Source organism: Cololabis saira, chromosome 8 (genome assembly GCF_033807715.1).
Source record: "Cololabis saira isolate AMF1-May2022 chromosome 8, fColSai1.1, whole genome shotgun sequence".
Classification (NCBI taxonomy): Eukaryota; Metazoa; Chordata; class Actinopteri; order Beloniformes; family Belonidae; genus Cololabis; species Cololabis saira.
The window spans coordinates 21,469,236-21,482,391 of record NC_084594.1 but is presented as its reverse complement, the minus strand read 5'-3'; the positions used below and the strand labels follow the sequence as shown (position 1 = coordinate 21,482,391).

The following is a 13,156-nucleotide window of genomic DNA, read 5'->3' as shown; positions in this document are numbered from 1 at the left end:
ATCGAATACAAGGCTGCAGATGAAATCAGACCAAGCGCTCTGCATGGAACATCAATATTATCCATATTTAGGTTTCAAATAGTTCACTGAACTTTAAAGTGTGGAGGAATTGAAATATTGATGGGAATTTGAGATTGACACCAACAGATGAATGAAACATTTTATTTCTTTAGACCAAGTTCATGAGAAACGCCTCAAGAACTGCTGAACTGTTGTTGTAGTCCATGTAATGGTACAGTATTTCCCTGGGGATACACTCGGATGATTTCTGAGATATAACTCTTGTGCAGGTTCATTCTCCCTGTGTTTTATTGTTACTTTATTTGGTTGTTTTTTCTCGTTTTCCCCCTCTTACGCATACACTAGTAAACAGGCACCAGAAGTGGGGCAAACCTTACCCCTTCAAGTCAATTAAGGTAACAAGGGATTTGACAGATAATCACAAATTTTCATTAAAACATTGATAAATGTGTTAAAATTCAGATCCTTTTCTTTTATTTCTCAGACGGATCCATTTTTTCTGCACCACAGGATTTATGACAGCCAGTTACACCTGACTGCACCAGGCATCTGCCAGAAAAGGAAAGCACTGTGGCTCAATATATATCTGTAGTGCTGGTAAAATCTCTTGACGCTCATATTTGGGATGTGCAGCAAAAGCAAGAGAAAGTTTCTCAGAAGACGGTGTGGCCACAACACTGGTACCCGCTGAGTCATAACTGCCACGGCTCTGCCGTGGGTGATGTGGGAGGAACGGAGATATAGTCACTTAAAGCCACAGTGCAATTATGCAGATGGATCATTGAACTGGTTCCTGCAGTCAAGGTCTAGGACAGCAGGTTATTGATCAGGGAAAAGGGAAGGAGCACAAGCAACAGAGGTTAAGGAAGAAAACATATAAAAGGAGAGGACTAAATAATGTAAATAATTTACGATTTAGGAGTATATGTGATCCCATTCCCACTAGAACTGAAGTTCAAGTGGGATCACATTATTTACAGACTTGTGTCCACAATTTACTCTAATTTGTTTTACTTAGAAATATTAGATATTTATAATTAGGCCAAACGGAAACATGTTGCTGCTATTTTTTATAGAATTAATTTGAGTTTTATTGAGATGTGTTTTTCACACACACAAAAAATAAATAATAATATTAATTTTAAAGGTTGGTCAGTGCAACTATTTATTTATGTATATAATATTTCTAAGTATAAACATATAAAATCAATAATGAAAAACCTTTTCGTAGTTGCTGCTAGAAACACTGCCCCCTGCTGGCCAGAAGAGCACACTCCACCTTCACGCCTCCGGCTCTGCACAGAGGAGGCGGGCCAGCAAGGAGTTTTTATTCATAATATGTGGAGATTACACTTTACAACTGCAACTGTTGATTGATTCAGTTCTGAGAGACCTCTCATATCTTTCAATTATTTGTGTAGATGATGATGTGTTCAGTTTTTACTCTTTCCAGAAAGGGAAACTTGATAAAGTGATGTTTGTAGCCTTTTCTCACGACAGAAAATTTGACTTGTGAAACAAAATGTAGGTGATACTAAACGGTCAGCTCCATGGAGCTCTTTAGACGTGCCAGATCCCTTTCACAATATCAGGAGCCTGGAGCTGGCCTACTAAGATGAAAAACAGGTAAAACAAAAATGTTTATTTTGTGATTTGACACCATGACAAGCCCAAATGTCTGTTGTGAAAAAATGTCATGAGTGAATACACGCCACTGAGTGAAGACTGAAGTTTGATAAACCATAGCCTGGCCAGCCATCCTAATTATTTTTTTCTTCAATAGAAATAATTACTCGTATTCCTCTGGTTTCAACTTTGATTTCCAGGGGACGGCAACAACTGATGCAGAAGAAATTCCCTCTAGACTTTTTCCAAAGAGAACGGGCATGGCTGGCCAGGCTAGATAAACCACCAGCTGTCATTTTAAATCAGACTGGCCTGTGTTGATCTCCCATCTCTGTTACATCTACGCTCTGTTTTCACCATGCATCTGTTTTTCTGTTCATTCTGCCCATGCTCTGCAGCTGCTGGATGCCAGGAGAACAAAGGTTTGTCCCTATGTTTGCACCATGTGTTGTGTGCACAACATAGAGTCACCTTCAGTGTGGCGTGTTTTTTCCAGACACCTGGCAATCCCATTGTTCCCACCTCTTCTAGGAACCCTTTAACCTCCCAAAGAAAGTGAAATATTTCTCATTTCCCTCTGCCTCCTTGTTGAACTGTTTTTGCTTTAGTAATGTGAAAAAGTGATTAGTTTAATTACTTAAATGTGTGTAATGTTTCATGCTCCATCTCCCTATAGTGGCACAGTCTTTAGCCTGAAAGAATGAAGAATTTCTGAGAAAAAGCTCCTTCAGAACCTAATTAGGGCATTTCCTGTACATATATTGTTCCTTTTCTTCCTCTCCTTGGTAGAGCAAAAAAGCAGTCATTCACAGAAACTTGGCCCAAACAATATTGCCCAAAACCCAGAACCAAAATGCCATTAGTGATAAAATACACATTGGTGACAAATTAAATGACAGAAAACAAGTGTTTTGCTTCATGTGCTTAATTGGCTGCTATGTACTTTGTCACTTCTTTAAAACTTCTTTAAAACTGTACTGCCCTGAAACACCATATTCTCCCATCTGGTGTTCTGGTGATAGTGACAGGGAGCTCTGTGTTACAGATTGGTCTTAAATCTTCCACAAGTGATTAATTGAGTTGATATGCAGTGACTTGAAAGGCTGTAGCATATGATTCAAATCGCTTTAAAACACTCAGGTTCCCTTGGTTGATATGGGTGGTTACTCTGGAAAAACTTGCATCCACAATGAGGAAACATTTACGCCTTGATGGATGATCCATCAAGGCGTAAATATTTCCTCATGGGATTGAGGTAATCACTCACAATAACGTCACAGTGGTCTGCAATGATTCTTTCCTAATGGGGCACACATCCACAACCATAACAGTGACCAAATCAGCTCATTGTAAGCGTCAAGCGTCCAGACCTGTAAAGTCCCCCCTGTGAAGGCCATGTCATTGTGCTCCTGCACTTGTAAAATCTGGTCTTTTTCATTTCTGTCACCAATTTGTATGTAAAGCTTATTATTATGTCGAATCATTTTATTTCATATGAACACGTGTCGTATATATATTCACAAACATCCTCATCTTTACCCAAAATAAGCCTCTTGTGTACCTCCAGTCTTTGGGTACTTTAACTTCTGATCATTTATTTCACAGTTTGTTTGCTTCTACCCATTTTCCAAAAAATAACCAGCTCACAAAAATTATCATAAGCACACAGTATTTTCCTGGAATATAAGAAAACTAGCCTGTAGATACTGTTTAATTTTTTTTCTCAATGTAATTTCTGAGGTTTGAGGGACACAGTTTATGTCCAGGTCTCTCAGGAGTAATGCCAGTTGGTTAAACACAGCAAAAAGATGTCTTTTCTTTTGATTGACAACATAACAATCTTAATCTATCATTCTGCTGTACAATAAAAGAGCAAATTAGTCAGCAGACTCATTTGACAACTTTGTTGCTAGATGTGATGGGGTCCAAGCTTAGCAAAATTCTAATAAGACAATAATCCATTCTCATTTTTGACAGTGTAAAAATGTCACTAAGTAAGAGATGTATCCCTCACGTCTGACCTGGTATAGCCGTAATCTGTGTAAGATCAGTACAAAAGTGTGTTTTTCCCCATGTGTACCATTTACCTGGAAGACGTTGCAATGTGTGGTATCCCTAACATTTCCGTAATCATTGAGTCTCTTTGTGTGCATTCATGCATGTGTCTGTGGGTGTGTCCATCAGCATCTACAGATGACCATCCAGGCTCTGCAGGATGAACTGCGCACGCAGCGAGACCTCAACCACCTGCTGCAGCAGGAGGGCGGTAACCGCTCAGGTTCTGACCACTTCACCACTATCGAGTTGACAGAGGAGAACTTCCGCCGGCTGCAGGCCGAACATGACAGGCAGGCCAAGGAACTGTTCTTGCTGAGAAAGACCCTGGAGGAGATGGAGCTGAGGATCGAGACGCAAAAACAAACACTTGGTGCCAGGGATGAGTCCATCAAGAAGCTGCTGGAGATGCTGCAGAGCAAAGGGCTGCCTCCTGGGCCGGGAAGAGCCTCTGATGAGGAGGAGCAGGAAAGAGCCAGACGCATCGCTGAAGCAGAGGCCCAGCTCGGTCACCTGGAAGTTATTTTGGATCAAAAAGAGAAAGAAAACATCCATCTGCGAGAGGTACACAGGGCCTTGGTTATACTGGTTAATGTAAGGAGTTTGGGCTTGTGGCCACTAGATGGCAGGCTTGAGTCTCAGAAAATGCTGCTCTACTCCGCCTGCTGCTTCTGTTATGTAATGTATGAACGGAAATCTGCAGTGCACATTTGTTGCATGGAACACATTGCATGTGTTAAAAATGTTGTCATGCTAATTTCATTGTAGATTAAAATGTAATTGTTTTGTCTTTTCTTGAAGGAACTACACAGAAGAAATCAGCTGCACCAGGATCCAAGCAAAACCAAAGCCCTTCAGACTATTATAGAGATGAAAGTAAGAAACTGCTTCACATACAGCTGTGACATAACCATTTAGACATCCTCAAATAACAGCTTCATTGTCTCTTGTCTAGAAGATGTCTATTCTGAATCTGTTGTCTTTGTGATATTCGGTGGCCGAGTCAGTCTTGAACACACTGTCACATCTCCATCTCTGTTTCACATGGACACACACTGCATCAGCTCGCAATCCCTTTGTGTAAACATGAACAAGAGTCAGCATTGCTTTTCAGCATTTTTTTTCTCCACTGATTTTGGAAGAAGAGGCTGTGCAAAACTGTTACACAAAGGTTTCCTGACATTTAGAGATACACATTTCTCAATTCTGTCATCTGAATTTTATCTAGCACAAATAACAATTGTTCAAAATTCTGTAAACTTTTAATTTTAGGGTTCTGAAACCACCAAATATTTATTAAAAGAAGGCAAATGCGTTTGTCAAATCACATCCTCGGCTTCTTTACAATCTTTGATGATGATGCAGGGCTTAAAATTATGTTTTGTATTCAAGTAATTTACATGTAAAGTAAGCTTAAAATAGCCTCAGTGGAGTACTGGAATGTGCAGAAATAAAACGATGTGTTTTAGATCAGCATTAGAGCCTCGGGGTGAATTTAAGGGACATTTCAATCATAAGTTAAGCATACACATTAAAATACACAATATATTTGAGAAAAGGGGCTTTTCTTGCAGTTTCAGGTGGTGGTGGTGGAGGACCCCACCCACCCCAACATTTTTGGATTTCAGCTCAACAAAAAAATCTATTTTTGCATGATGGTATATTTAGTTTCAACTGTTTAACACAGGATTATGCAGATCTGCTTATTTTGCTTTAAGAATGTAAAACGTGTCTTTATGTCAGCTCTTGGCCAGCAGTTGGATATGATGGTAGAGAATTTCATGACCATCCAGCCACTGAACCGTTTCAGACACCACCAGCCTCACTGCAGAGGCCTGACGTCACTTCCTCAAAATAAATCATGACATCATCGCTGAGCTGACACAGCCCCTCTTGCTCGGCTGGATCGGCAGCGTGCGAGCTCCAGCCTCTCCCAGCATGGTCATGTGACATCAAGGCTCACAGATCCTGTTGATTTTCATACAGAGCGAAGAAAGTCCCGCCTCCTCCTTGTCCCGTGCTATGGAGGAAGACCTTGCATCTTTCCTCTCCCTTCTTTCCTACCGCTGTGTTGATGCTGATGGAAGCACGAATAGTCCTCCCTCCCTCTCCCCCTCTATGTCCCTCCCGCCCTCTCCTCCTCACTCACCAGAGACGGTGCACAGTATATAGCCATCCTGCTGCCATGGAAACAGGTGTGGTTGTTTATGACAGTGAGAGGCTAGTATGCAGGGAGATAGAGAGACAGAGAGACATATAGATGGAAAGGTAAAGAGCAAGATTTACTGACCAGGTCGATGCATCAGTGATTACATGTGGATTGGAGTAAAATCAGTCTTCTTTGAAGGTACGGCGTCTTGTGTCTATTGCAGCAATGTCAGTTCATTGATGTTCTTCCTGTTACACAGAGACTGAGGTGAGATGCAGGAGCGGGCCGATGTGCATGTAGATGTGTGGTGCTCAGGCGCTGACGTTATCCTCTCAGAAGCTTCATTTATCATTTTAAAACATCACACATGCTCCTTTGCAGAGGATTATGACCGAACCTGCTAACGGCCAAAAGTTCACAAGTTCAGAGCCAACAAGAGGAAATAAGGAGTGTCCTGAGAAGAGAGAAGGACAGGGAAGAACAAGGTTGCTGCATGCTCTGCTGGAGAGGGAGATGAACCATGGCTAATCTTAAAGACGTAGTATTATTTATTTAAAAAGCCGTGGAGCTAAAGCTGCACTCACAGTCGCAGTCCAGAGTCTGGGTTCTGCATTTATCTGCAAGCAACTACAGCAAAAGCTAGAGCTTGTGACTTTTCTTTTCAATCTTCAAATTTCTGTCCAGTCCTGGAGGATCTGTCCGTGCTGGATGTGCGCTCAATATTTCCCAATGGTGATTAATCCTTTGAGCCGCTGCGAGGAGCTGGGTAGAAAGCCTTTGATTTCACCGACAGATTCTGCAGTTGCTCTCAACCAGACCAAAGAGCCTTTTCCATCCATTCTTCATCCCACTGTCTCTCCTTGTTTTTTTCTGGCTCTCTGTCTTTCTAAGTCATTTTGTTGTTGCTGTCAGTCTTCATGGGTTTCCCGGACGCTTTATTTCCCGGTTTGTTTGCAGCATGCAACTTGTGGACATGCCAGTCTTGGTTTTGAGGTGTGTCTCCTCCACGTGTTTGTGTGCAGGACACCAAAATTGCCTCTCTGGAGCGCAACATTCGAGACCTGGAGGATGAGATTCAAATGCTGAAGGCAAACAGCTTACTGAACACAGAGGACAGAGAGGAGGAGATCAAACAGATGGAGGTCTACAAGAACCACTCTAAGTTTATGAAAACCAAGGTAGAAACCAACTGAACGGTGCATGCAGATTTAAAAAGAAAAAAAAAACTGATGCAGGAAAGTTTGGCTTAAAAGTTAAATAAAACACATTTAAGATCAGGCAGTCATCCTGGTGCAATCTGTACCTTAGACTAGTTTATATGTCTGAGAAAGCGCACAGATTTTTCTTTCTTAATTATGCATAAAATCAAATCTGTCATAGAAATCTCTACTCTTGTCAAGGTGTAGGTGATCGTGCCCGTGGTTTTCTTGGGTTCGTGTGTTCCTTTGACTCAGTGTTTACAAAATCTCTCCATAACAGTCGAGCAGGCCTGAGCAGCCACAGTTATCGTACTCTATTTTTGGACCTCTTTTCATCAATCATGAATAGAGATGATGTATAATATATGATGAATGCAGGGGAGTCAGTCCCAAATGCATATTTAATGAGAAAAAAGTGTGCTGATGAAAATAGTGCAAAAGCTTCAATGACTATAGCTCATTGTTCAGCCAGACCAGGTACATGTGCAATGCTACATTGTGGTTGGAAAGTCTGTTTTTGTGTTGTGCAGATTGACCAGCTGAAGCAGGAGTTGTCAAAGAAAGAGTCAGAGCTGCTGGCTCTGCAAACAAAGCTCGAGACCCTCAACAACCAGAACTCCGACTGCAAACAGCATATCGAAGTTCTCAAAGAGTCTCTCACTGCCAAGGAGCAACGTGCTGCCATCCTGCAAACGGAGGTACTTGGAAAAAAAACTTTCCATCCATCAATCCCCAAATGACTAAATAATAGGCTTTGTCTGAGGTTGAAGGGTCTTATTGGCTGTAATATCAGCCCTTTGGGGAACTGCATAGTGTACTATCACAGCGTGTCTCATAAAAGAAGCAAATTATCTATGGAACCAGAAAAGGTTTATCCGGTTACAAAGGAACTTTGCCGCTCTGATAAATACTCAGCATGTTTCCCTGCTGTTGCACAGGGATTAGGCTAGACACTTTCAATAAATGCTTTTTCAAAATAAGCGTAGCTTTACAAACTTTACAAACTTATTTGACATTAAGAAACTTCCTCCAACATACTTGGCTGTGTTGTGGTTCAGGTGGATGCTTTACGTCTGCGTCTGGAAGAGAAAGAGTCCTTCCTGAACAAGAAAACAAAGCAGCTGCAGGACCTGACAGAGGAGAAGGGAACTCTCGCCGGAGAAATCAGGGACATGAAGGACATGCTGGAGGTCAAGGAAAGGAAGATTAATGTCCTGCAGAAGAAGGTGAGAGTGGGGGTGAAGATAACTACTTTGAAAAAGTGAAGGGTGATGAAAAGGCTGGCTTAAATATGCAAATGCATTTGATATAAATGAAGTGAAATGTGTAGGCATGCCCTGTAATTTTACTCCAGACTGTTTTATAAGATTTCAAATGGGTTGTCAGATGTTCCTGGACTAAAATCAGTCACTCCGTGAAAATAAAAGGCAGGAGGCTTACTCTCTCCATTAAGAGAGTGTCTCTTGCTCTCAGGGGGAAAGTGTCCGTAGAAAGACAAGCAGGAATATGTTTCTGCCTCACTAGCTGTAGTGTGTGTGTGTGTGTGTGTGTGTGTGTGTGTGTGTGTGTGTGTGTGTGTGTGTGTGTGTGTGTGTGTGTGTGTGTGTGTGTGTGTGTGTGCTATAAATACCCAGTGTTACTGCCTCCCTCAATCTAACCTCCTCATTCTCCTTTTATTTTTTCACTACCCACCTTTACCTCTTGAAGTCGTCTCTCACACAGTGTAAAAGCTTCTCCCCACATGTCGTCACTTTGAGCTGTTTGTCCTTAACATTGTTTCAAAGAAAGTTGTGAAGCAGTTTAATCTGGAAATAATACTTACCTTAAAATAATGAATTACCGTATTTTCTGGACTATAAGCCGCACCTGTATATAAGCCGCACCCGCTCTATTTAAAAAAAAAACAATAAAAAAAAGATATACAAGCCGCACCTGTATATAAGCCGCATCCGCTCTATTTAAAAAAAAAGATATGCAAGCCGCAGATATTTATGTTGTTAGATTAGATATTTACTACATGTACAGAACAATTTTGAACTGTAAATGATGTACATGTTTGTACCTAAATAGATCCTTTCCTAACAGTGTCTTTTAACACGGCAGCAACTTTGCTAATTAAAACGGGACAGAACCAAGAGAAAATAACCAGTATTTATTCATCTATTTATCTGTTTGAAATCTGCTTCTACCTACTTCTATCTGCTAAAGAAGAAGTAGCGTATTCTTCTTTGCATTTATTTTGTCTTAGTTTTTATTCTAATTCCGGTTAGCACTCCCCCTAGCGGCTACAGAGTAGCCGCACCTTTGTATAAGCCACATGTTTCAAAACCTATGAAAAAAGTAGCGGCTTATAGTCCAGAAAATACGGTACACATTTTTCTTTTTTTTTCTTAAATAGAACAAGATACAAGATCAAATGCTAAAACTTAAACATTTTGTTATACATTTTTAATTTGATGTTGGCAAAATGTATATAAATAGTTTGGAAAGGAACGAGGAAATCTGGAAATATGTCCCACCCGAGGAGATGCAAACTCCAGCCAGAAGGCCCCCAGCCAGGATGTGACGGTGCTGATCTGTTTATCAGCAAGCTTCCCTGTTGTGGAATCGAAAGACAAAATTAAAAATAGGGAGAGAAAACAGCTCCCGGGTGTGGCTCTGAATCAGTTAAAACCTTAAATCTTGTATTCAATTTTTAAACAAGAAAAAATTATGCATTTGATTTTCAAAACTACAGATTGGTCTGAAACACGGACAGTCTTCCTAAGATAAAAGATCAACTAACAAAGTTTTCAAAATACGCCTTTCATTTCTTTCTTGGGGATGATTTGATTAAGCATTTGATTTTGTTGTGTTAAAGGCTTTATATGATTTTCAATCTACTAAATATCCTTGTACACAAATCTACTATACGTCCTTCTACACTTCCTTGTTCCCATCCTTTTCTTCAAGTAATACAGTAGTTTGGCTCAATGCACGCTGCTTGCCGTAATTCTTTTGGGTTTGAAAAACTGAAAATGCTTCAGGCCCAGCCCTTTAAAATTGTAAAAGATTGCTACATGACCATTAACCTAAACTCTGGTTTGGAGATGATTTTATTCACTGTCTAACTGATTGTATTTTTCAAATCTTTTTTCACCAGATTGAGAACCTGCAGGAGCAGCTGCGGGACAAAGACAAGCAGCTGGGGAACCTGAAGGACCGAATCAAGTCCCTACAGACCGATTCCAGTAACACAGACACTGCCCTGGCCACCCTGGAGGAGGCGCTGTCAGAGAAGGTACGTTACTGCGTACTGTAGGAACCAAGGAGCTACCAGGCCCCCGGTCTCGCACTCAGCAGGCACGCCGATTTTTTCCCCGTGTCCAGCCGCGGTACTGCAACAAAAAATCCCATGGGGCCCAAAAAGCTTTTTTTCCCATAGACCGCAATAGTAAAAGAGAAGCCTCTAAAACTGTTCACAGGACACCTCCAGCTGTAATCACCGTTAATTACCAATCTTAGAGGAGGTGCCACTTTCAAATCTTGCTAGCTCTCCAAAATCATGGATAATACCTTTAACTACACTAGGAAAGTCCTGTGACATGGTTTCTGGAAGGGTTCGTGGCAAAGTTTTGGTAAAGCAGAGTGAGATTGAAGCGTGTTAGCCAGGGCTAGCTGGAGAACGTCAGCTGGACTGCCTGTAGCTCATGGATTATTTCGCCATCCTTATAAATTCACTATTATCATTATGTAGCAGGTAGCTGGGAGCAGCTAGGCATTGTTTACTGTACATGCAGGCGATGGCCAGCGGCCGCAAGGGCAAGGCCCTGCATTTAGTAACCAGGCTAGGGCCGTGATCAGCAGCAACCGGCCTGCCGCTTGTGGTCCTAGACCACCAAACTTCCACAGGTCTCGTTTGGAGCACTGCTAGTTCTCATTTTACCCCCAGCAGCAATCGCTTCAGATGTTTCTGTGGCAACATCTGAAAAAAAAAAAAAGCATGTTTGGATGGATACGATTGGAATGAACATCAGGTCTCATTAGTTAGCATCATAGGTTTGCATTAGCTCATCAGGCCAAGCTAAAATAGCTAACTCATAGCAACTGAGCTAAGGTGGGCGTGTTTTAACTGGCTGCCAGGCTGGAGTTGGGCAGCTTGAGTTCCTCCCTATGGTGCTGTACAGTCACAGGAAAAAGAGGCTTCAAAAGCACTCTTCATAGCCACGTCTCAGAAGGCTCGTCAAGTTTTTTGTACAGTTTTTAACAGAAACATAATAAAATGTCCATAAGGATGGGTACATAGGTGAGGATGGTAAATGAAAAGCAACTAAATTCGGCGGGTGCGTTTTTTAGCCTAGCCCACTGTAATGCAGGGGGGTTAATTTCAGAGTGTGTGATCATTAAACTGCTAAACTTACTTTTAATGTAAGTGTAATTTCTGAACAATTTGTACAATCGGGTTTGTTTTACACATTAACGCTTCACTTTTTTGAAATGCTTTTTAGAAATAGTCATGTTTTTTTGGTTTTGGTGGATTTTAAGCCCTGTGAAGGGCCGGTTTCTTCATAAAGCCAGTTTCTACTTCCCCACGAGTTTCAACTTGGAACTGAGCTGTATCCACTTTTTTATTTCAGCTCCTTGATATGAAATATCTTCATCACCACTGTAAACGTGTATCTCCCAGCTTTACATTCTCAACAGGCATGCATACACGAGTGAAAACAGGCTGAAACTTGGGCTGATAATAACCTTCCTTCCAGAATGGTGTTATAATGGCGTTTCTTCTGTGCATAAAGATTGATGCTGTTTCATTAAATGCAGACTTCGGCTGCATAACAGCTGATACTGATACAGGATAACAAAGTCAATTATTATTCCACGTTAAATGTTACCTCATAAGCATTTTGGCTCTTCAGTGAACAAAGACTCAAGTTAATGTGTAAGATATTTTCAAAAAAGTAATATAGGCTGGTTAAGTTTAATTTAATTTCTACATTTTAGTAATCTTATGTGTAATTTTTAGTTGACAAATGTGAACCTTCATATGAAGTTATTTAAACATCTTTAATACTGTGTGTTTGTGTGTGTGTGTGTGTGTGTGTTAGGAGAGAATTATTGAGCGTTTAAAGGACCAAAGGGAGAGGGAAGACAGGGAACGTCTGGAAGAAGCAGACTCATATAAGAAGGAGAACAAAGACCTGAAGGAGAAAGTCAACAGCCTGCAGATTGAATTAACAGAGAAGGAGGTAAGTGAGAGATTGTCCCTGCCAGATGTGGATTTGTGTTCCTCGACTCCACAGCATGCACCTCACCTCTTTGTAAGCACTGTAGTGCATCTATCAAACCTCTTTCTTTCAGAAGGTCTGTTTAAGTTGCAGTATTCGCCTTTGGCCCTGCAGCCTACTTCCACCTGCTTGATGCAGTGCCAGGCTGCACGATTTAAACGTGTGCTAACAGTCTGTGTCGGCTCTCTACCTGCAGTCCAGTCTCATCGATCTCAAAGAACATGCATCATCCTTGGCATCTTCTACCCTTAAGAAGGATTCAAAGCTCAAGTCTCTGGAGATTGCCATTGAGCAGAAAAAAGAGGAGTGTAGTAAGTTGGAGACGCAGTTGCAGAAGGTAGGTGTGTGTCTCTCAGTGTAAGAACACGCAGGTGCAGGATTATTTATTCGAGTTTATGACGGCAAACCAGCGGTTATTAATCAAGATTAATGTATTATGTTAATATCATTGATATATTAGTGTGAACTGCAACAATTTTCCCTTTTGGAAGAAATAAACGAACAGGTTACAGTACTATACACATACAGTAACAAGATGAAATCCCACAATTCCCTGCCCCCCACCAGTCATTTAAAACTTATCATTAGTACTTTAACAGTAATATGTTCCCACAATCTGACACTTAATCGTGATCCTTGGTGTTTTAATCCCATAGTTAATCCATCCGCATACTTTTCAACCAAGAACATGTAAATGAGCATCTGGTAGGTGGAGATGTTTAATGACAGACAGGAAGTTAATCACATATTGACCTGGTTAACCAGAGTCTGAGTGCCACATGTGGTCCTGATTGATAAACATCTCTGTTTGACATGTTTTTCTTTACCTTGACTGATTA

The 13,156-nt window shown here is 41.1% G+C and overlaps 1 protein-coding gene across 4 annotated transcripts in view; it reads left to right on the top strand.

Moving 5' to 3' along the window:
- Nucleotides 1-13,156, top strand: part of erc2 (ELKS/RAB6-interacting/CAST family member 2) — a 42,052-nt gene that overhangs the window by 12,647 nt on the left and 16,249 nt on the right. For 3 of the 4 annotated variants that reach the window (XM_061727195.1, XM_061727197.1, XM_061727198.1), the window contains exons 3-11: nt 2,046-2,069; nt 3,832-4,266; nt 4,504-4,578; nt 6,874-7,029; nt 7,581-7,748; nt 8,109-8,276; nt 10,193-10,330; nt 12,138-12,278; nt 12,514-12,654. In XM_061727195.1, coding sequence (XP_061583179.1) covers nt 2,046-2,069; nt 3,832-4,266; nt 4,504-4,578; nt 6,874-7,029; nt 7,581-7,748; nt 8,109-8,276; nt 10,193-10,330; nt 12,138-12,278; nt 12,514-12,654 — 1,446 coding nt within the window. The remainder of the gene's footprint in view (nt 1-2,045; nt 2,070-3,831; nt 4,267-4,503; nt 4,579-6,873; nt 7,030-7,580; nt 7,749-8,108; nt 8,277-10,192; nt 10,331-12,137; nt 12,279-12,513; nt 12,655-13,156) is intronic. The other variant, XM_061727196.1, reaches the window with a different exon arrangement.